General features: G+C 37.0%; 1 protein-coding gene across 5 annotated transcripts in view; it reads right to left on the reverse strand.

Annotated features, from left to right (window-relative positions):
• The window catches only part of LOC131552732 (arginyl-tRNA--protein transferase 1), an 87,224-nt gene that overhangs the window by 38,402 nt on the left and 23,913 nt on the right, over positions 1-24,909 (reverse strand). For all 5 annotated transcript variants that reach the window (XM_058796715.1, XM_058796712.1, XM_058796713.1 and 2 more), the window contains exons 8-10: positions 18,265-18,297; positions 3,718-3,899; positions 525-624 (exon numbers count right to left, since the gene is read on the reverse strand). In XM_058796715.1, the coding sequence (XP_058652698.1) occupies positions 525-624; positions 3,718-3,899; positions 18,265-18,297 (315 nt within the window). The remainder of the gene's footprint in view (positions 1-524; positions 625-3,717; positions 3,900-18,264; positions 18,298-24,909) is intronic.

Genomic DNA, 24,909 nt, shown 5'->3' on the forward strand with positions numbered 1-24,909 from the left:
AACAGGTGTCTACTTCAACTCCAAAACAAAAAGCCACCCTGTTGATTATACAAGCACTGCGGCCTGCCTCTCGCCCGAGAGTGTGATAGAGAGGATACATGCATATAAAATATTTAAGAAAGTGAATACTTGAACCCGCTGGAATGACTTGTTTTGATGCATATTGTTTTATTATTCACCAAAGTGCAGCGTATGGAAAGTTTTCGAAAGCAGCACAATTTATCTTAAACTTCACTTTAGAACTGTACCAGAAGATTTATGCATTCAATTTAGGTAGATGCACAAGATAAAGGTGCATTTTTCTGGATGATACTACAGAGGTTGTGGACTCCATACTGCCACCTAACTATGTGGATGCAGCGTGATGACGCGAAAGCAAAAGCAAAAGCAAAAGCTTTCATTTCTTTCGGCGCATGTTCAATATGACATTGCAGTACATCAGCGTCCGGGTAGGTTAGATGACACTGATCGGTGCAAACAGAAGGTGAACAGAAATGAAGGTTGATGTCGGATCAGAGACGTACCTTATAGCGCATCTTGGGACACGAATGGACGTAGAAACCCAGATAGTAGTAGGCGAGTTTGGGCGACTGCTGCTGCAACTGCTTGGTGAAGGCAATCTCCCTGCAGAGAGAACCAGAGCAGAAATAATGCTTTACAGGCATATGGGTCATGCTACCAAACAGGCAACCAGATTGTCCACTTAGTTTGACATTACTAGCTTTGTGCTTGAAGTCGTGAAACTGCATGATGCTCCTTACAAAGAGAACTGATTTAATGCTATAAACACCCACTGTTCAATTCTCTGTTGTTTTGGTGATGAAACCACAGTAACAGTTATTTTCAGACTGGCTGGTAAAATAAGACATTCGCTTACTCTTGCAGATTTTATCCATGTAGTTCAACAGCTTTCTTTCCATTTATGTAATATTTTATGTGACTTTTTTACTTTTATGGAACACAAAAGATATTTTGAAAAATGTCCAAAAAGTTCTTTTTTATAATGGGGATTTGTGCAGCTCTAAAAACTACAAAAAAAGCCATATGACCATATGACGTTTTGCTATATTCTGAAGACATACTATAGCTTTGTGCAAGAAAAGACTGCTTTAAAGTCTCATTAAATTCAAATATGCTGAATCAAGACATGTCATGTGTAATATTAAAGGGATTTATTTTTTAAAGTAAAAAAATTAACTTCAACGACACTTAACTTCAGGAAAAAGAGCAATTGACGATAAAACTGATTTATTTATTTATTTTTTATTTATTTATTTTTTTTAAATAACTATAAAAAAAAAAACTTTTATATATAACTATTAACGGTTAACAATTATACTATTATGATGTGTAGAAGTAGATAAAACATCACCAGGCTTGCTGCATATGGACCGGATCAACTGTTTCCCTCATAAACAGCCATTTAAATGTGTATCTGGAAGTGCAGAAGAAGAGGAAGGGGAGGAGAAGAACAAAAGGGAGCTGAGAAAATAAAAACAGGAGGAAAAATAGAGGAGATTTATACTTCCTCCTGCGAGCAATCAATGAGCTCCCGCTCTCTCTCTCTTTTCAGTTCTTGCTTTATTCCCTGCACAAACACTTTCTCTTTTCCATAAATAAATCCTGCTCTTTCTTCTCTCTTCTTCTGCATTTTGTACACCTCACAATCTCTGTCTTCCCAAAAATTAGAGGAGGAAATCTTTTTTTTCTTGAGGGAAAAGGAGAGGAAGATAGAGAGAAGCCAAAGCAAAATAAAAGTGGAGGAAAATGAAAGAGAAAAATAGCGAAGGGAAAAGGAGCGACGACAAACAGCGAGGTGCTGGAAGGTCATGCGGTTGCTGCCAGGTTCCCGGGTTCCCATCCCCTGGTGACAAAGCCTGGCTCTCCATGAATGAGAGACGGATAAGAAGAGGCTGTGGAACCCATTCACAAAAACGATGGAGAAAGAAAGAGGGACAGAAAGAAAGGGCAGCCCCCTCCCTCCTCGATTCGAACCCCAGTCCCCACCCGCTCTGCGCTGGCAGCAGTTTGAAGCCTCCATTATCTCCTCTTCAGCGCTCTGACACCCCTACACAAGCCAATTATGCCGCAGCGCTCAACACGGACAAGACGTCTGCTTAATATTAATGTCACACACACACACACACACACATCCAGAGCTGGAGATGCGAGGACCATATTTCCTGCGTCCACATAACACAGTGTCTAACTATTAAAGGAGATGTAAACAAAACAGCAGTCAGTGAAACAATAAAACATACACGTGGGTAGAGTTTTTCAAAACAGTAAATATAATTTATTCAAATAAATTTAGGTTTTTGGAACAAGAAAACTATGCTAATTAAAATAGGTCAAGAACATGTCATAATATTTCATGGGTCATATTTCAAACCAAAATAAAAATGTAAATATATTAATTAAAAATATACATATTTTGTTTAAAATAAAAGGAAAGCTACTTTGCGACCATTAAAGGTTTTTACATTATGACAATTAAGCACATTTTATATGCCAATTTTTATAATCATATGCAATAAAAAAAGGTATTTAAACTGTGAAGTATTTGTACATTATGATACTATTTGTTGTACTGCCCTAAATTTATACTATGTACTACTTATATGTATATGTATATTATATGAAAAAATATATAAATTATGAAAAATTATATATAAAATATTTAAAATTATATAAATTATATAGAAATTGTTGCATTATTACTAAAAGGAATTACATAGGAAGGAATATAATTTAAAAATGTTAAAATAAAATAAAAAAGGTACAAGACAATGTTACAAGAAAAAAAAAAGAAAAGTCATTTACGCTAAATATACTTCCTTTTATTAACCCTTTTTTAGGGGTTAAATATGACAATGGTAATTTTGAATGAGATTCACTCAAAGATTTCTACAGAATGAACAGTGTAAATTAATTTTCAGCACGTTTAGGACTCGGAGGAAACTCATTTTGTTTATCTTTGCTGGCCATTCATCATTATTTTAACCGTCCAGCACAGCATGGAGACACATTGCTGAACAGTGTCACATCCTGCGCACAGACAGTCTCACTCAATCACACTGACACACAACAGCACAAAGAAACTGACCCCGCGGCTGACACCAGCTGCTCTGGGCACAACAGAGCCCTGCGCACAATCTCCACTTCTCACTCGCGCCTTCTTTTTATTCTTCTGTCTGTGAGAAATGAGGCTCCCGAGGCCTCCAGACACCCAAAACTGTGTATAACACACACACACACACACACATCTGGCATCTCCTGTAAAGTGTAACCTAATCAGGTGTGCAGCCCATGTGAAATATTCACACACATATGTGAAAGACAAAGAAATACAGGCCTGTAACCGTGGGCGTGTATGAAAATAACACGCACTGAATTCTCTAATCGACCAGCACAACCATTGAAAACTTAAAGGAAAACATATTCAAGAGACAAGATGTGCACTAGGAGAGGAGAACCAGGAGGGATTCCTGTGCTGTTCATCTGCAGCATTAATGCTGTTACTCTTTTGTTGGGAGGTAGTGTAGCCTAGTGGTTAAAGGTTTAGGCTGGTAACCAAAAGGCTTAGGCTCAAACTAGTTTCAGTTGTTCCGAAAAGATTCACACTTAATTTCAAGTCAGATTAAAGTAAACGATCAGTTAAATGTTTTCACCTGAAAAGCTCAAAGATTAGTCAGAATGCGTGATTGGATGACCAACCTGAGAGCAGAGTAGGTGCCCAGTGAGAGCGAGGAGAAGTCGGGGTGATAGTAGAGGTACACAGACGACACACAGGAGGGCAGGATGTCCAGAACTCCTACAGCTACTATTCTGCCATCCAACCAATACTGCTGATGGAACGAGCCATAGCCCACATCAGGACCATCAGCAGCGGTCTCAGCCTGGAGAAGATGAGCGAAAGACAAAGAGAGAACATCAATTATTATTATAAATGTAATTCTTATACAAATGCATTTATTTGTAGGCTTTTGCCTCTTGTTATTGGATGAGAGTGAAAGGAGTTTACTGGGGACTGAAAGTGAGAAGCAGGAAATTCTGAATCATGATACTTATAAGTGGAAAAAAGAAGAAAAAAAAATGATATATTCATTAAAAAAAAATGTGAAAGATTATAATTTAAAATAATGGTTCACTATTTTAATATATTGTAAAATGTCATTTATTCCTGTGATGCAAAGCTGAATTTCCAGCAGTGTCACATGATCCTTCAGAAATCATTCTAATATGCTGATTTGCGGCTCAAGAAATATTTTCAGTTGTTCTGCTTGTTTTTCTGGAAACAGTAATACATTTGTTTCATGATTATTTTAGAAATAGAAAGGTCAAAAGAGCAGCATTTATTTGAATCAGGAATCTTTTGTTACATTATAAATGTCTATTCTGTCCATTTTGATTAATTTCATGCATCAATTTAATGCAGGGGTCAACAAGTTCGGTCCTGGAGGGCCGGTGTCCTGCAGAGTTTAGCTCCAACCCTAATCAAACACACTTGAAGCAGGTAATCAAGGTCTTACTAGGTATACTTGAAACTTCCAGGCAGGTGTGTTGAGGCAAGTTGGAGCTAAACTCTGTAGGACACAGGCCCTCCAGGATCAAGTTTGATGACCCCTGATTTAATGCTTGCAGAATAAAATTACTCACATCCTTCAAATGTTGTTCAATTAACAAATTTAATACTGAATATATCATTTGGACAACTCATACTTTGAAGCTGGGAACGGAATCACTGCTCCAAAAACAAACACTGGTGAATTGTACAAATGTTTATCAAAATGGTTTGACTTCGCTGTAATATATAAAGTAAAGTGCATACTAGAAAGGGAGCAGCTTTTTAGTCATCCTGAAACATCCCAATTTTATCCATAATGAGAAACAGAATATTCAACTGGAAAAACACATGAAGGGTGGGACTTGATTTTATGCATCAGGATTTGATTGGATGGTGAAAATGGTTGGAGGGGAGGGGCTGAAAAACTTCACAGCACTTTTACATTTTATTGACAAACTTTGTGTATGTACTGATAAACTGTGCAAAATTAGACTGAAAAATTTAAACTGAAAAAGTTGAATTTCCAAATTTCTGACTTTTTGAATTTCCAATAAAGCAAATCAATTAAAATGACTGAAAAAGTTATGAAATATGTTCCTGTGTGTGACCCTGTGTAAAAACGAGTCAATCAATGCTCAAACAATTTGAAAGTCTGTGCTTGCAAAGGAACACAGGGTGTACAGTAGCTTGCTAATAGTTCCCACATGTGGGCTGAGAGCGGAGGTGTGTGTGTGTTTGTGGAGTGAAAGTCCATGCCAGGCACACACAATCTATGAGAGGCGATTTAATAAAAATCCTTGCACGAACAAAATCAATCTCTACACTGAAAGCTTGTGCAGGAGGGACCGAGGGGCCGTTTTTACCCTGTGTGTGAACGTGTGTGTAAATCAGTGAGTCTAACCATAAAAAAACAACTACAACTACTGTTGTGTCTGAAGATAAAAGCCCACATTCCTTCATGTGACATGAATGCACTCGTGTATGAATATATGTCTCCTGTTTTGGACGGCCGTAAAACCCCAAACCGTTACCTGCCCAAGATCATATTTCCCACTCAAACCTTCACGCTGGCTTTTTTCAATCAAGAGGTTTATCGAGGAGGGCGCTTTATTCACCCTAGTCCACCAACGAGACTTCAAACGTCTCGGCGGGAGGGGGCCCACGCAGCCGTAGCCGTAACGGGATCTCTCCGCGGCCCCCTCGGCCCATCTGGGTCCAGTTAGCCCTGCAGGAAGGCGGCTCGTTATCACAACACCAGGGGAGCGACTCGGCCAATCCGTTCAGTATGAGAGGTTTTAGACGCTGCCGTGCCACGGTCACTCACCTCCAAATTAAAACCAACACAGAAACATCACAAATGCCACTCACAGTGTTCAAACCTACACCGTAAAAAGTGTTAGTCATTTTAACGGTAAAAGACTGTAAAAACCTATTAATTAGTTAATGGTAAGGTCCTTTACTATATATGGTGAAAAATCATCCTCTAAAGGAAAATTTCACCCACCTTATTTTTAACTCTCTTCCTGCCATCGACAGAATATTACAGATTTCCGTGTTTTCACTGGAGTACGGCAGGAGGCGCTACTACACATTTTCTGAAAGAGTATTAAAGGGGTAGTTTATCAGCTTTCTTCGAAGGCTTGTTTGTGTTTATGGGGTGCAGTGTAATGTGTTCATGCTTTGTTCTGAAAAAAATAATATATATATATTTTCACATATTTTACCTTTATTCTACACGTATGTTTCTGTCCTCGTCAAAACGGTCTGTTGTATTTCTGAATCTATGAAGCCCCTCCCTCAGAAATCCGCAATCGGGTTCAGATTGGTTAGCTGGCCCAGTTTGTTGTGATTCGCTAACCGCCTAGTGCACATTATCCGGAAACGCCACACCCCCTTACCATTATGGGTAGTTGCATGTTCCCGAGGGCAGGTTTATGTAAACATCAGGGTTAGTGATGTCACAAACCCGGGAATAAGCTCATTGTAGTCCCTACCAGCCTTTTTTTGTAGTCCTTAAACAACGATTTCTTTAAAAGAAAATATTTCACTTTGCATTGAACTTTGAGCATTGTAACTTTGCAGACGTTGTTTATGCTCTGACAGCAACATTACACACTAACTAAAGTTAAAAAAGTGAAATCATGATCAACCACCCCTTTAAGTCTCTGGATCAAAACACAGCGAGGAAGAAGCAGAAACAAGCGACTGCATATGTAAGCAGATGCATATGCAAAATAATGCGATCATCAAACATTAAACAGGAAGTGGAAGTGGTATAGGACTGTGCAAGCTTTGGATGTGTTAGAAGCGATCTGTTCCATCTATGTTTTGATCATCGTTCTGAATCTGACTAAAATTCAATTTTCTCAGCTTTTTGTTAAAAGTGTTACTTTTTTCATGAAACTTACCCACATTCAAGTGTTGATAAAAAAAAAAGAATTTTTTCTCTTCTGTTTTGGCATATTGCATGGTCAGATATTCATACGATAAAATATTCTGGGTGCCATTAAACTTTTGTGAAATTGATCAACTTTTTTTTTGTTAACTTTTTATTCAATTTTCTTCTGGGAACAGTAAAAAAACAAAAAGCAACTGTGCAAATTTAGAACCCACCCCAACCCACAATAAAATAATTTTTACAAGGATTTTAGAAAAGATGACACAACATTAAAAGCTGAATGCCATAAATTCACAGTTTCCACATTAGATCCAAGTATACGAGAAGCTGAGAGTTCCATCGAGATGATGTCCAACAAATACACAGCCCAGGTTCGTCTGTCCATTGTGTGAGGAGGATTCCAATGATTGACTAACAATTGTTTTTGCTGCTGTGAGACTTTGTTGGATGGACAATGTGAAGTCCCAAACGTCATTCATGAAAACATGAGTCAAACATATCTCAGTACCCAACAAATATACCAGGTCCTGTGAGAGCTGAGACCAAAAAGGTGAGAGAGAGGGGCACTCCCGAAAAAACTATGCGAAAACGTGCCTAAAGATCCTTGCGAACAGAGATTACACTTAGGAGAAGATGACAGATTCATATTTAGAGAAGAAAAAAAAGCTTGAGAGTATGATTCCTTTGGACCAGATCTATCTAGAATATGCAACATTACAGAATTTGTATCTGCACCCAATACAATTTCAAAATCTGAAAATTTCAAGAGATAGGTTGACAAAACAGAGCAAAAGTAGGGTCAGTAGTACAAGGGGCATAAACTGAAAGAAATACAATATTCCACTATTGTTTTTATGTGTTATTCTACCGTCTGTATCACAACCTTTATCTAAAATAGTAATATTTAAAGTCTTCCGCACCAATATTAGGACACCCTTGGTTTTAGTATCCAAAGATGTGTGAGATACCACTTCATAACACTATATCAATCTTTCTTCTTCGCAAAAAAAAAAAAGAAAACCTGTACATTTGTGAGGGCCATTTAGGCCATTAATATTACAACTCAGAATATTAAGGTCAGTCATAGGTATCAAACAGAATTACTGCATAAGAAGACAAAATACAAGTTTGAAAATAAAACCAGTTGAGTCTACCATTAAAACACCCCTCACCCTTCCCGTCATTATTAAAAAACAACAACAAATACATTCCCATGAGAATGACCTTCAGCATTGCAGGATAAAGAAGAAAATGTTGGATGCCAGCTTCTCTCATTTCCTTCCTAACTGGCGCAAATGCACTTCTCTTTGCGGTGACCGGAGAAAAATCTGGAAAGAACGACAGCGTTGCTCCGTCGGATGTTTTCACCGGGGCGTGAAGTCTGGCGGCCCGCAAAATGAGCTCCCTGTTCGTGTACCACAACAGTTTAAAGATGAAAACCCGTGGTTTAGCGCAATCTTAGGAGAGCCTTGTGTACACGCGATGTGCTCTCTCCACTTCAATCTCTTTGCCCGCCAGAGACAGAAGTCACGTTGGTAGCGATCTTTTCAAAAAGCCCATAGGGTCGTCCTTTTCAGAACCTTCAGGCAATCCGACCAGACACAGATTGCTGCGCCTATTGCGATCCTGTAAGACCACAACCTGTTGCTCGAGCGTGGCTACACGCCTATCGTGATCTACGACAACTTTCTTTTGTTCTCTCATCTCCCCTGTAAGAAGATCCAATTTAGAGCATAGCGACTGAACAACTGACATGTGAGAAGCGAAACTCGTTCCGCATTGCCGTCAACTCCTCAAAGTGTGTAACAGTGTTCGTCATCTTGTCCATCATATCACTCGCGATCGGTGGCTTGGATTTCTTCTTAATCAGAGGAGCCGACAGAGACAACTCCTGCTGTTTCCGATTGTATGCCATCAGGACAGGTACTATTAATAAATAAAACTTCAAATAAAACGAAAAAAAAAAAAAAAAGTCTGCAAAAAGGGGCCAACTTTTTAAGAAAAACACTGGCGGGAAAAAAGTTAACGTAATAAAGGGCGTGGCCATTTTTAACTTGAATGTGCGATACTTCAGGTTTCAATAGCTTCCAGTTATTTTTAGCTGTACAAAATTGTTAAGCTTGTTATGCTGTGTAATACTGCAGTGATATTACTTATCATATTTTTCAAAGGTCGTTATAAACCATTTTACAGTTTACTGCACTTTTTTTCTTCTTCTAGTTATTTTCTTTGGCTAATGAATCGGAAGTCTTGTACATTCACAGAAAACAGATTGATTTTGCATTGCAAAATAAGGTGGCTATAGAGATTTTACAGTAGAATACCGTTAAATGCACAGATTTTGGAAGTAAAATGAATAGTGATTGTATACTTTACGGAGAAAAACCATAAACTGACATTCCCACAATTCCCTGCGTGACAATATACATTTAATATTTCTTCGAAATAACTACGTAGTTTTTGTTATAATTATGTTCATTCGGTTTTATGTTGCATCTGACGTTGTTTAAGTTTTTGCATTATTTTAGCATCAAAAAAGCGGTTTGTATATATGTTTCTATTTTTTACTTTCTGTATACCTCGATATATTTTGAAACATGCATTTTCTGTGAAGCTGCTTCGAATGAATATGTATTGTGAAAAGTGCTATACAAATAAACTTGAATTGAATATATTAGTATATCGTAATTATTGTTTTTTTCAAGTTGTATATAACACAGATTACTGGAGTATCTATTTCAAGAAAATATTTCATTTTTTCTACTTCAAAATTTCATGTTTAATTCAATGCTTTCAAAGCAATAATTCAATGTTTGTGAAATTCACTAGTAAATTCTGAGCAAAAACTTGCTTTTTTAGTGCATATACTTTAGTTTGTAGTAAAGACATGTTTCTCTTTTAATCGCCTTTATTATTACAGTTAACAGTACATTATATGGGTACAAAACAGATTTTAGTAGATTTCGAATGCATGAAATAGTTTCGTACCGTAAATTTAAGTTCAATCCTGTAAAACCTAGCATCCTTCAAAGTATAAACTTTGCTTGGTTCACAACATCCCTAGAGAGGTGTTACAGTAAACCCCTCATTTCCCCCAGGAGGAGCACATTCCATATGTATAGGTTAGTTATTATATTCATTCAGAGTGCTTGTCCATCGGGTTGGCGGTTTAAACTAGCTGTCAGTATTAAGTACACACAGCCGCTCAAGATGAAGGTGCTTTCATAGCGCAGCTAGCGGCGATGATTAAGGGCTTGCGGTGAAACGGAGAGCCCCTTCTCAATCTGCATTTTGGCACCACATGTGCTGGGCCCCGTTTCTGTCAGAACCAGACCGGACTCGAATCCAACGCCTGTCATGCTAACTTACCCTCCAGCGGCAGAGAGCCGCTAAAAGAACGTTAAGCTCTCAGCACCACCTGACAGCTGCCCATCTTTCATCCATAATGATCTGACGGTATGTTCTAGATTGTGTTTTCGCTCTGTTTTAATGAAAGGCAGCCCCCGCAGAAGTATTTCAAGGTAAAAGTCTCAAGTATGTTTATGCAGCCATGACCTAAGTGGGGGAAATGGCGTCACCTTGACCCCAGGATCACCTCGCTGGACAACCTAATGACTCCGTCTGTGCCACTGTGAAGGCAAGCAAAACACACAGATGAAGCCAACAATAAAGGCAGGGGCCCAAATCACAAGCATATGGTGCCCTGTGTCACTCTTTGTTTGGCCAGCTTTCTCTAGCGTGTAGTGGCGTGCTAAGCGTCCGTTTGCAGTCGGCAGACGGGACGGCAGCAGGCTGTTTGTCAGGCGGATGGGGTAGTTAACGTTCCTGTTTTATTAACAATACAGCGGCTCTTCTATGTCATAGAAACAATAAGAGAGGTTAACACATGCAGAAAGCCATCCAACAAGATTCTGTCATACAGGAGGCACACAAATACACTGATACATGTACAGTATCATAGTAGTATAGAATAAGAAGTGATCACTTGATATTACAAAATGTACAAATTGTGCAATTGTAGTAAAAAGTGTGTGTATAAAACGTATAATTATTATTTTCATATTATATATACTTTTTACATATAATTTGCATTAATTAAAATACATTCATGTTTTTATTTTAGTAATAAAGCTTATTTATATAATTATATATGTGTGCATTAAATGTATAATTATTTACATATAAATCAAAACATTCTTGTTTTTATTTTAGTAAAATAATTTTAATTAAAAATTTTTATATAATTTGTCAAAATAATTATACAAATATATATTATAAATATAATAAAATTTATAATAATCTACATATAAATTCAAATAAATGCATTCATGTTTTTATTATTTTATATGTATAGACAAAATTAAATAAAAATATTTAATAAAACAAAAATATACTAAAATATAAGATACTATAAAATAGTTTATATAATAAAAAATCATTTAATATACTAATATACTATACATTTGTGTATATTATATATATGTGTGTGTGTGTGTGTGTGTGTGTGTGTGTGCGTGCGTAATGTATAATTAAAATAATAATTTATATATTTATAAATAAAAATCCATTTATTCTTGTTCTTATTTATTTGTCTATGTATGCAACTTTTTATGAATATAAATACAATTAAATAAAAAGTTTAATAAAACACTTAAAAACTTAAAGCGCATGCACACACACAATTTATGATCTATTAATTTATTTCTATTATTAGTTATTTTTTTTATTTTGCTAAATTCGATGTGTTAAATGATAACTTCTGTTCGCCTAAATTTGAGCCCTATTTTGAAAACCACTGCTGTCATGAGTAGCCCAACATACCTGAATTCACCATATAGCATTATATTGTCTAGTTAGACAGACAACCACAATGCACACTGCGAGAAGCACTATACGGATAAAGCTGACTAGAAACTAAAATCCCTCATTATATTATATTACACCCCATTTATTGACTACAGTGATTATTCCCACAGAGCACTGAATGTCAAAGAATTACACCTCAAACGTGGCCCTGGAGAGGCACTGGGAATGCTGCAGGACTCAAATGTTATTTGAGTCACACAGGCACTCTAAACACACAGCGCTCATTAGACACAGCGTTCAGCGACGGCTCATTTAACCCCACGTGGAAACAGCAGCGCTCGATTACGGCTGCCATTTTTCTCCGAGTCGGCACTCACGGCTCCCTCTGCGACACAGATGCAATGCCTGTCCTGGATACATGCAGACATGTGGAGCTCTGATTACATTATGGGGAAGTGTTTATTAATGCGCTAATGATTTCATTGTGCATGAGGCTATGTGCCGTGCTGGCAGAGACACAGACAGTTGGAGTCTAATTGCTATCGCTTGTCAAAACAGTCATTGGAATTAAAAATAAAGGAAAACTATGAGATAAATAGTGTACGCCGAGTATGTGTGTACATGCATGTGGAAAAAACAGGGGTATGGGGCAAAGGCAGGGTTTGAGGTCTATAAAACCTTGACGACTAATTACACAACACCACTGTTAACGAGCATTTCCCCTTAGGACAGACATTTCAGGTCAATAAAAAGACATTTAAAAAAAGCCAAGCAGAAACAGACATACAAATGCAACACAGGCGTGCATCAGGAGAAGGGCATCTCGGTGACGCAAAACACGCTGCCACGCACGCCATGTCACACACACGTGAACAAACACACACACACCTAGATAAACACAACCAGGTGAAGGAGTCTAATACACGCTAATGGCAAATCCACAATTACGTCCATTTACTTTTGATTTTGCAGGCGAAGTTCAAATAGTGTTATTGTTCACGCATCTTTAAGTGAGCGGATACGCCACAAGCGAACACGGCTCTGCACCTGATGCCAATTGCCCTTTAAGATTTCTGCACGCAGAATCCTAGTTTATCTGTGCATGAAGAAGAAAAGAAAAAAAAAAGTGGCCTTCGTATAGTGCTATAATAGTGTTATCTTTATATTATAGAACTAATCAAATAATCTACAAACCCGATTCCAAAAAAGTTGGGACACTGTACAAACTGTGACTAAAAAAGGAATGCAATAATTTACAAATCTCATAAACTTATATTTTATTCACAATAGAATATAGATATCATATCAAATGTTGAAAGTGAGACATTTTAAAATGTCATGCCAAATATTGGCTCATTTTGGATTTCATGAGAGCTACACATTCCAAAAAAGTTGGGACAGGTAGCAATGAGAGGCCGGAAAAGTTAAATGCACATATAAGGAACAGCTGGAGGACCGATTTGCAACTTATAAGATCAACTGGCAACATGATTGGGTATAAAAAGAGCCTCTCAGAGTGGCAGTGTCTCTCAGAAGTCAAGATGGGAAGAGGATCACCAATTCCCCCAATGCTGCGGCGAAAAATAGTGGAGCAATATCAGAAAGGAGTTTCTCAGAGAAAAATTGCAAAGAGTTTGAAGTTATCATCATCTACAGTGCATAATATCATCCAAAGATTCAGAGAATCTGGAACAACCTCTGTGCGTAAGGGTCAAGGCCGGAAAGCCATACTGGATGCCCGTGATCTTCGGGCCCTTAGACGGCACTGCATCACATACAGGAATGCTACTGGAATAGAAATCACAACATGGGCTCAGGAATACTTCCAGAAAACATTGTCGTGAACACAATCCACCGTGCCATTCGCCGTTGCCGGCTAAAACTCTATAGGTCAAAAAAGAAGCCATATCTAAACATGATCCAGAAGCGCAGGCCTTTTCTCTGGGCCAAGGCTCATTTAAAATGGACTGTGGCAAAGTGGAAAACTGTTCAGTGGTCAGACGAATCAAAATTTGAAGTTCTTTTTGGAAAACTGAGACGCCATATCATCCGGACTAAAGAGGACAAGGACAAGGACAACCGAAGTTGTTACCAGCGCTCAGTTCAGAAGCCTGCATCTCTGATGGTATGGGGTTGCATGAGTGCGTGTGGCATGGGCAGCTTACACATCTGGAAAGGCACCATCAATGCTGAAAAGGTATATCCAAGTTCTAGAACAACATATGCTCCCATCCAGATGTCGTCTCTTTCAGGGAAGACCTTGCATTTTCCAACATGACAATGCCAGACCACATACTGCATCAATTACAACATCATGGCTGCGTAGAAGAAGGATCCGGGTACTGAAAAGGCCAGCCTGCAGTCCAGATCTTTCACCCATAGAAAACATTTGGCGCATCATAAAGAGGAAGATGCGACAAAGACGACCCAAGACAGCTGAGCAACTAGAAGCCTGTATTAGACAAGAATGGGACGACATTCCTATTCCTAAACTAGAGCAACTTGTCTCCTCAGTCCCCAGATGTTTGCAGACTGTTATAAAAAGAAGAGGGGATGCCACACAGTGGTAAACATGGCCTTGTCCCAACTTTTTTGAGATGTGTTGATGCCATGAAATTTAAAATCAACTTATTTTCCCTTAAAATGATACATTTTCTCAGTTTAAACATTTGATATGTCATCCATGTTGTATTCTGAATAAAATATTGAAATTTGAAACTTCCACATCATTGCATTCTGTTTTTATTCACAATTTGTACAGTGTCCCAACTTTTTTGTAATCGGGTTTGTAATTTAAGCGTTATTTCTCAAGCTAAAATAGTTAAACGACACTATCAGATTAAGATTTTAGAAATCAATACTTTTACTCAGCAAAAACACATTTAATCAGATCAGAAGTGACAGTAAAGGCATTTATAATTTAAAATAAAAGCTGGTCTTTGGAATTTTCTATTCATCAAAAATTCCTGAAAGAAAATGGTCACGGTTTTCACTGAATATGAAGCAGCACAACTGTTTTCAACATTGATAATAATAAGAAGTGTTTCTTGAGCAGCAAATCAGCATATTAGAATGATTTCTGAAGGATCATGTGACACTGAAGACTGGAGTAATGATGCTGAAAATTCAGCTTTGAACACAGAAATAAATTACTTCATTTATTTTAAAATATATTACATTACAATAGAAAACATAATTGTACTGTATTTTGATCAAATAAATGCAGCCTGAACAACAACAAAAAAAGTTTGCAAACAACAATCTAAAATGTATAAGTGAGTTTTCGCGACCAGCAGCACTGATGTTGGAGTCTGGCTACCAGCCTCGACGAGGTGATAAAAGCATGTTTCCTATAAATGCTAACAAGCTTCATTAGCACGAAGGGGGAGGCAGAGTGCACATGTTTCCCTCCGTATTCTCCCCCTTTAAAAAAAATGTAGGAAAGTTAAATAAAAAGGCTTATAAGCCACCTGTAACTTAAAATACAAGTCACTCGGCCCAATAGGTTTACCCCAGAGATGAATGTGACTGAATGGTGGTGCGCATCCATTTAAGGATCAAATGCATTCTGCAAATAATAAAGTAGTCGTACCATGGCGACAAAAAAGGAATGTGGGTACAAGTGTTGTTATTTTTAACTCCGGTCATTCTAATTTGTGTAATTATATCATATTATTATCAATTAAAAATCAATTTTGTTTATTAAAATAAAGTCTAAATCAAATAAAAATATAAATATTAGATGAATAACTTAAACATGCATGTTTTTGAAATGTTGACTAGGCAGCAACTGAAAGTGTATTATTACTAAAACTGAAATATAAAAAAGCCAATTCAAAATATGAATAAAATACATAATATATACAGGTGCTGGTCATATAATTAGAATATCATCAAAAAGTTGATTTATTTCACTAATTCCATTCAAAAAGTGAAACTTGTATATTATATTCATTCATTACACACAGACTGATATATTTCAAATGTTTATGTCTTAATTTTGATGATTAGAGCTTACAGCTCATGAAAGTCAAAAATCAGTATCTCAAAATATTAGAATATTTACATTTGAGTTTGAATAAATGACCATCCCTACAGTATAAATTCTGGGTATCTCTTGTTCTTTGAAACCACAATAATGGGGAAGACTGCTGACTTGGCAATGATCCAGAAGACGAACACTGACACCCTCCACAAAGAGGGTAAGTCACAGAAGGTCATTACTGAAAGGTGTGGCTGTTTACAGAGTGCTGTATCAAAGCATATTAAATGCAAAGTTGACTGGAAGGAAGAATTTGGGTAGGAAAAGGTGCACAAGCAACAGGGATGACCGCAAGCTTGAGAATACAGTCAAGCAAAGCTGATTCAAACACTTGTGAGAGCTTCACAAGGAGAGAACTGAAGCTGAGTCAGTGCATCAAGAGTCATCACGCTCAGACGTCTTCAGGAAAAGGGATACCAAGCCACTTCTGAACCAGAGACAACATCAGAAGCATCTTACCTGGGCTGTGGAGAAAAAGAACTGGACTGTTGCTCAGTGGTCCAAAGTCCTCTTTTCAGATGAAAGTAAATTTTACATTTCATTTGGAAATCAAGGTCCCAGAGTCTGAAGGAAGAGTGGAGAGGCACAGAATCCATGTTGCTTGAAGTCCAGTGTGAAGTTTCCAGAGTCAGTGATGATTTGGGCTGCCACGTCATCTGCTGGTGTTGGTCCACTGTGTTTTCTGATGTCCACAGTCAACGCAGCCATCTACCTGGAAATTTTAGAGCACTTCATGCTTCCTTCTGTTGACAAGCTTTATGGAGATGCTGATTTCATTTTCCAGCAGGACTTGGCACCTGCCCACACTGCCAAAGGTACCAAAAGCTGGCTCAATGACCATAGTGTTACTGTGCTTGATTGGCCAGCAAACTCGCCTGACCTGAACCCCATAGAGAATCTATGGGGTTGTCGAGAGGAAGATGAGAGACACCAGACCCAACAATGCAGATGAGCTGAAGGCCACTATCAGAGCAACCTGGGCTCTCATAACACCTGAGCAGTGCCACAGACTGATCGACTCCATGCCACGCCGCACTGCTGCAGTAATTCAGGCAAAAGGAGCCCCAACTAAGTATTGAGTGCTGTACATGCTCATACTTTTCATTTTCATACTTTTCAGTTGGCCAAGATTTCTAAAAATCCTTTCTTTGTATTGGTCTTAAGTAATATTCTAATATTTTGAGATACTGATTTTTGACTTTCATGAGCTGTAAGCTCTAATCATCAAAATTAAAAGAAATAAACATGTGAAATATATCAGTCTGTGTGTAATGAATGAATATAATATACAAGTTTCACTTTTGAATGGAATTAGTGAAATAAATCAACTTTTTGATGATATTCTAATTATATGACCAGCACCTGTGTATATAATATACTGTATATTCAACAGCACATGACACTTGGTATTCCAAGGTATTTCCAAAATCAACATGCTACTACTATGGTACATGTCCAAAAAAAAAAAAAAAAAAAAAATTAGTATTACTACAAATCTTTTTAAGAGTGCATGTTTTAACATGTGCCATGGTAATACCTTGTTTTTTGGACATGGTAAAACCATGATAATGTTTGAAGTGGGTACATCATATAAAATACCAAGGATTTTTTTTTTTTTTTTAAATCTTAAATATTATATACATACAATTAAAGCATATTTGTACTATGCCACAGTACTCTTCTGTAATTCAGAAAGTACTTTTTTGAATGGAAAAGCAATAAAATGTTTGACCTCCTCCATTCAACCACATTTTAACATCCCAAACATCAACAAACGTTTGCCTGGCCACATTTGCTCTTAAATGTCTTCTTCTGTTCCTCACTAATAAAGAAGCACAACAAGGCGATCGTTTAAATGATGGCAGCTGGACATGATAGAGACACGATCATCTGTCAGGGACAATTTCACATTACAGTCAACTCTTTGTTTTTGTCCTGTGTGTGTGGCCATGCTATGCTGCATAGAAATGTGGTTGGTCTGTACGACACATTAAACTTTTTCCATTGTTTCATGACAAACAAACAACCCAAGAATTACACTGCTACCCAGAGAGCCGTTTCCACATGTTGTTTGTCTCACTGCAGCTCTCCTATAGGCTGCGCAAAATTAACATTGTTACTCTTATGTGCCAATACCCTAAGGTTTTATATAAATATATGAAAGTATCTCACAAAGCCTGTCAAGAATCTCTGAGTCATATTCTCTTTTAAAATCAGAAGAAAAAAAAATCAGTTCTAAGTAATTATAATGATTGCCAATGGAAACTATATGCGTACTCTGAGTTCTTCAGCAAAACCAGAAGAAATGTAAGATTATGAACCGTATGGAACTACTGATGAAAATGATTGAATCATCTGCATTGAGACAACACAGAACCTGAGCAATTTCAAAAGGAAATCCTCTGAATTGGCAAAGACTTTATATATATATATATATATAAAAACACTTACCTCTAAAGGAGAGTCACAGAGGAACCTCTTGAACTGTGAGGGGAAAGAGGTAGAAAAGAAATGTGTTATTTTACATTCATATACATATAACAAAATGCAAAAGATAGAGTTGGTGGGCAGTCTCATGAATACAGCGGAGCACATTTGAGATGGCCTTTTGCGTAATTTTATCAAACTTCTCTCCTGTGGTTGTTGCTAACAAATGCTGCATCACCAAATCCTCATTAGACAACTAAAACTTTACTGCATCTACAATACCTACACACAATCATACAAATATTAATGCCAACATGTCTGCAAACAACATTTTGCAGCGTCGGGCTGGTCGCGATGCTCAAACAAACAGATCAATGCTTTAAATCTTCAACTGGACTTTCAAATGTTTTCAATTCTGCTTTATCTAAGAGAGTTTAAATAAACTTGGCTCTTTAACAACACACACAATGGCAACTTTTGTAATCACAGTGATGTAAGACATTTAATATTGTTTACTTAATTTCACAATGAGTAGCTGTTCGGTCATTAGTTTGTTTTGGCCGAAGCGAGGCGGCAGTAACTGGCTAGCATTGTGAAGAAAGAGAAAAGGCAAGATGTTTATTCAAGGCAGTTTAAATAACTATCTCTGCTAAAGCCTTTTTTCTGTGTCATAATGGACTTGATTTGTTTATTGATGAATGGCAGGTAATTTGGGTGGCGTGTTTCTTTTTAGATCAAAAATAAGGCATGTTAGGACACAAAACATGTTTGACAGCCATGAATAGGCACACAAGAGTGACTTGCATGCTGCATTACTCACATAAAGCTATGTCTCTGGTGCTTATAATCGCAAATTACTACTGAAAATTAATGACGTCAAGCACCCCGTAAATGTAACAAAATCCCTAATGTCTCAAATTCGTATCTTGCCTATCTACAAGTTGCCTAAGAGCAACTAAAAAATAAGAAGAAGAGTGAAACAAAACTGATCAGATCAAAGATTTTCATCCAAACATGCAAGCCACAAACAGAAAAGTCAGAAATGCATGGAAAAAGCCAGTCCATGATCATTGGCACTGCTTCGGTAGCATGTGTGTGTTGGCTGTTTTAGCTGGACGTCAATGCTGATCCACAGGCCTGTGATACTAACATACTCTGCTGTAATGGTGAAACATCATAAACCAATGAAAGAGAGAAAGAGAAGGGCAGTTTATACAAACTAAATGACAATTCATCCACATTGAATCCATTAGACTTGAAGAAACCTTCAAATGAAGCTGCAGATTCCAGATCTTCATTCAGAATAAATTCGATAGAATTACATTTGGTTCCACGTAACAAACTCGCACAAATGAATATTTCATGCCCGCCATCTTTAATATACAGACACACACAAAGCGAGTCTGGTTGTAATCTGGCAAAACCAGGCTCCTGTGGTTTAAAACACTGCAAAACAAGCGTGAGCAGCTTCGCTTATTGGACAGCGAGAGGGTTGGAGAGAATTAGTCAGCAGTTATAAACTCCATATGGTGATTTCTGCATCTGTGATGTTTAGAGAACTAACAGCGTATATGGGTTAGGAATTAAGAATACTTGTAGAATAAAATATACTACAACCAAACAATTTATGGTATTTGGTTCCGTTAAAAGTTCTTAAACATATACTATTTTCAGAGAACTGTTTCTGTTATACACTCAACTGTATGGCTTATAACAACAACTGAGTCTTTTGCAATAAGGCTCAATTTGTTTACCTCTCTGTGCAGTTGTGAAAGAGAAACGCATAGTTAGGAAAGTGGAACTGAGAAAGATGGGATATGGGAGAGGGATGCGGTGAGTCGCCTGGGGGTACAAGCTGGCAAAGACTCTCTCCTGTTCTGCCAGGCACTCAACAGGGGGGTTTGTGGGTAACCGCTCTATGAGAGAGGGCAACGCAACCATGCATATTTCCATTAGTCTTCTTGCTGATCTCCTGGAGCCTGGCAGCCGTGACCCTGCCTGGTTACTAACTTGGACTGGACAGCATTAAGATGCCCACATTCACATGTGGATTTACATTTTCATGCACAAAAAAAGAAATGGAAGAAAAAGAGAAAAGAACTGAAATGAAAAGGAAAAGAAGTAAATGAAAAAATAAAGTAAAAAAAAAAAATGAAAAAGGAAAAAAAATAAATAAAATGGAAAAATAAATTAGAAAGGAAATAAAGAATAAAAAAAGAAAAGGAAAAAAACAATGGAATGGAAAAGAAGAAAAAAAGAATATTGAAAGTAACAAAAATGATTAAAAATTGGAACAATTAAAATGAGAAGAAAAAAGAAAAGAAAAAATATTAAATAAGAAGAGTAAGTTTTTAGTAAGTAAAAAGGAAAAAAAGGGGGGGGGGGGAAATACAAACAAGCAAGCAAACAAACGAAACAAAACAACCCAAATGTAATAACTTGCTCTCTCCAAACCAAGTTTCTGACATCACCAAGCCTTCTAATTTCTCAACCTCTCGTCTCCAACTTTTTACCATTCAATCAATTCCCGGTGGGAAAAAAAGTCATGTTCTGTCCTATATCTTTTTCCTCCTTGAATATCTTAATGTTGAAAGAAAAACTTGTAATTTGTCAACTAACCATATTCTACACAACAAATGTTTGTGCATTCGTGCTTCTTTCGCCAGCATCATTCTCTCCGTAGCCCTTCTCCAAATGTGTTGTTCTGAAACGCTCCAAAATGGCCTTTTGTGAAAGCAAAAAGGTGAACTCTGACCAAAAGTAGGAAGTGAAATGGCTCAGCAGGGATTTAAAGCTCTGCTAATCTGAAATTAGGCAGAACATAGTGAACGTTAGGGATCGGCCCTTAACAGACCATGAAATCTACTGTTTAGATCAACCTACATCTGTCAGAGAGGTAATAAGGTAACACCATTCTTCATTTAACTAGTTAATGTTCTCCTACACTGAAAAATATATTCAAGTGAAAGAGTTTTAAGAAAAGAAACAGCTCATTCTAGAAAATGTCATGCATCATTTAACAGCAAAAGCATATATTAACACTTAATATAGAAAGTCTGAGACCTTACAAGATGGTCATTATAGTCTTTGTAAAACCTGCTGGTGAGAAGAAACATGTATGAATCGATTTGTGTTCCTCCTCTCCTCCCCAGTGCCACTCTGTATAATTAGTTAATGTGTCATTAGGAAGAGTAAATACAGTTTTTACAGGATTTGTTGTGCTGAAAATCCGTGCCACATGTGTAGGACCTCAGTCACGCCTCACTACATCAGAATACAACAGCAGAAATCCCTGCCTCTGTGTGTGTGTGTCCCAATTACAGTCTTACATTCACAATAAAGGGCCGTTCACACTGATTTCAAGCAACACAATGACCAGAAGTCATTCATTTCCACAGAGATTTTGAGGGAAATGTGTTACTGCATAACCAACCCACAAACTCCATCATTTACTTTAATCTTCAATGCTTTAATTTATTGAATTATCAAGATACTATTCAAAAGGTTGGAGTCGGTAAGTTTTATAAAAGTAATTAATACATTTATTCAGTAAAGGCATCAAATTGTTGAAAAGTGACCGTTTGTGTAACAAAAATATTTCAAACAAACGTTTTTTTTTTTTTTTTACATTTCTATTCAAAGAATCCTGAAAAACAAAATGTATCAATTTTCACAAAAATATCAGGCAGCACAACTATTTTCAACATTGCTAATAATTATGTTTCCTGATCAGCAAATCAGCATATTAGAATGATTTCTGAAGGATCATGTGACACTGAAGACTGCAGTAATGTTGCTGAAAATTCAGCTTTGAATCACAAGAATTAAATCACATTTTACAATATATTCAAACAGAAAATATTATGTTAAATGGTAAAAATATTTCACAATTTTTACAGTATTTTTGATCAAATAAATGCAGCCTTGGAGAGCAGAAGAGGCTTCTTTCAAAAACATCTTAAAAATCTTACCGACCCCAAGCTTTTGAACGGTAGTGCAAATTCACATAAATTCAATTCACAAAATCAATGTGATTCAGACAGACACGGAAAATAAAGCAGCTGAAGTAGGCCAGATCCAGGGTATAAGGCGGCAGCAAATAAAAGGAAAATAAAGGAATGAATGAGGGAATGGGGTGAGAGACTTTATACATATAGACTCATTTCTCACATCTGAGTGGAATGCTAACGCAAACATACACACACCTTCCACACTATAAATAGAGCTCTGTTATAAGGCACCAGGAAAGAATCTGGCAAGAGACGTCGGCCCTGACGACGTATTATTTATTAATTCCCACATTTTACGAGCGTGAGGATTTATTCATTTGCTGTTGGCAGAGCCGGGCCAGTTTCCAGGCCTAAGGGGGACAAAGGCCTCTCTCAGGTTACAGGGAATGTCAAGTAGGTCCACATCCTGTTCACCCTCAGCGTCTGTCTACTAATGCGCTGTCCTAACAGAGAGCGAGTGATTGGGACCAGAAACAGATTTTATGCATCCAAGTATGCAAACGTAAATGCACGGTCAACACAATGCAAGCACAAGACTGTGGCGGTAAAAAACTTTGAGGTCTCAAAGGGGTGATAGAGTTCCCTTCTGACGCCTGTGCCATTACATCAGAAATTAATACTTTTATTCCACAAAAGATGCATTAAATTGATCAAAAGTGATAGAAAAGACATTTAAATGTTACCGAAATTTGCTGTTCTTTTAAACTTCCTATCAAAGAATAATTTTAAAATATATTCAAATAGAAAACAGTTATTTGAAATTGTAAAGATCTATCTATCTATTTTTTTTTTGTTTGGTTTTGTTTTTTGGATCAAATAAATGCAGCCTTGGTGAGCTGCATTTTGAAGATATTTAAAAAATCTCCCCCAAACTTTTGAACATCAGTGTACTTGTGTAGAGTATGTTTCAGGTCTTAATGTAGAGTTGCACTGCATTACAACGACGTCGACATGGCATTAGACGGTCTATATTGCAAAGATAAAAACTGTATGTACAAAACATACACTAATCACAGATCAATAAGCTATTAACCTGCTGACCGACTTCTGAAAGCCTCATTGAATGCAATAAGACGGATCTAGATTTATCGCTCGCGCTTGCTCGATACTCTTGCTGTTAGGACACACTAAAAAGTTCCAAAGCACCAAAAATGTATACAATTAGCTGTCCAAAAAACATCTTGTCTATCCCCAACACCACAACCCACTCTCCCAAAATCAGTTATATTTCAAATGAAACCACAATTTCACTATTCATGACCTGTTTTCTGTTTGACATTGTTCAGTGTAGCTTTTCATTTTAATATTGTAACTCTTTATATAAAATTTGATTTCTCTTGGCCTCCCGACAGGGTTTTAATAATGTAAAGATTCCCCACAAGCTCCCAGACTGCAAATGTTGCTTCTTTTATGACACATAATTAAGTTATGTTTCACAGAGCAGGGCGTGTGCGCTTGGCCCGGCCCGGGCCCAGCCTAAGACTGAAATAACACACGGTAGAAGAGTTTACCGCTTGCATCTCAACAGATCCACCCAGCCCTAATTCACTCTCTACCAAAACACAGGTGAATAATTGGCCAATCCAGACAATTGCTCATGTTTCTTCAAATGGAGGCCGCTGTAAAACAGTTCTGCGTGTACTATATAATTATTACAGCAGCGTTTCATTCTGCAACAGACACAAATGAATATAGATAGACACAATGTTACGGGTTAAACATTTAAACCTGCCTCCGTAATGAAATGTTATAGCTCTCTGCTGTCATTCATTTCTACAACTGCACGATTGTTATGAACTAATCAAGGGGGGTATTAATAAAGTCAATGAACATCGGACAGATGCAGTTTAACAACTTTGGCTGCATGCATTATATATGAGCCAAAATCTGCTCAGTCAAAAACATTTGCAATCTTCATTTCACATTTAGATTCAATCCCTCAACAACACAAAACGTATAATAAAGCTCCTGCTGTGACGTGCAATGTTCTTTGAGGAATCTATATAAATATCAAGCCTCTGATTTAGCTCCTCACCACAGGATATTCTTCAACATCTTCATTTAAATGCTAGAGTTTTGGCAAATTCATTAAAAAAATCTGTGCATTCAGACAGAAGCACAGAACAGGATACATAGACCCATGCTGAATCTGTGCACTTAATGCACTAAACAAATATTAAAAAATTTAAAAAAATTTATCTGAAAAAATTCTCACTCAAAATTGCTAGCAAACTTTACAAATAATTACAAAGAAACAGCAAGCAGCAAATTGAATTAAATGCTACATTTAGAAGTAGAAATAATTAAATATCATTTAAGTTTTATTTACTATTATATTATATTATTATAATTTATAGTACTATTACAATCTATATTATGTTACTATTATATATTTTATTTAATATTACTATTTCATTCATTTTTTTGTATAATTTTATATAGTTTTTGTTATTTTATAAAAATAATTTTTACAGTGTGGGAAAATCCACTGATTAGATTCAAATACAAATTCAGAAATCTGAACTCTTATTGAGTGTAAAAAAAAATAATAATCTTGTATGCCAGCAACATGCATTTAAAAACTTGATCAAAATCGCTCATGCAAAAATTCTCTGCCACTGCTATGTGGATTATAGGGCATGGGTGGACGTCAGGGCAT

Source organism: Onychostoma macrolepis, chromosome 13, assembly GCF_012432095.1.
Source record: "Onychostoma macrolepis isolate SWU-2019 chromosome 13, ASM1243209v1, whole genome shotgun sequence".
In the NCBI taxonomy this organism is placed as follows: Eukaryota; Metazoa; Chordata; class Actinopteri; order Cypriniformes; family Cyprinidae; genus Onychostoma; species Onychostoma macrolepis.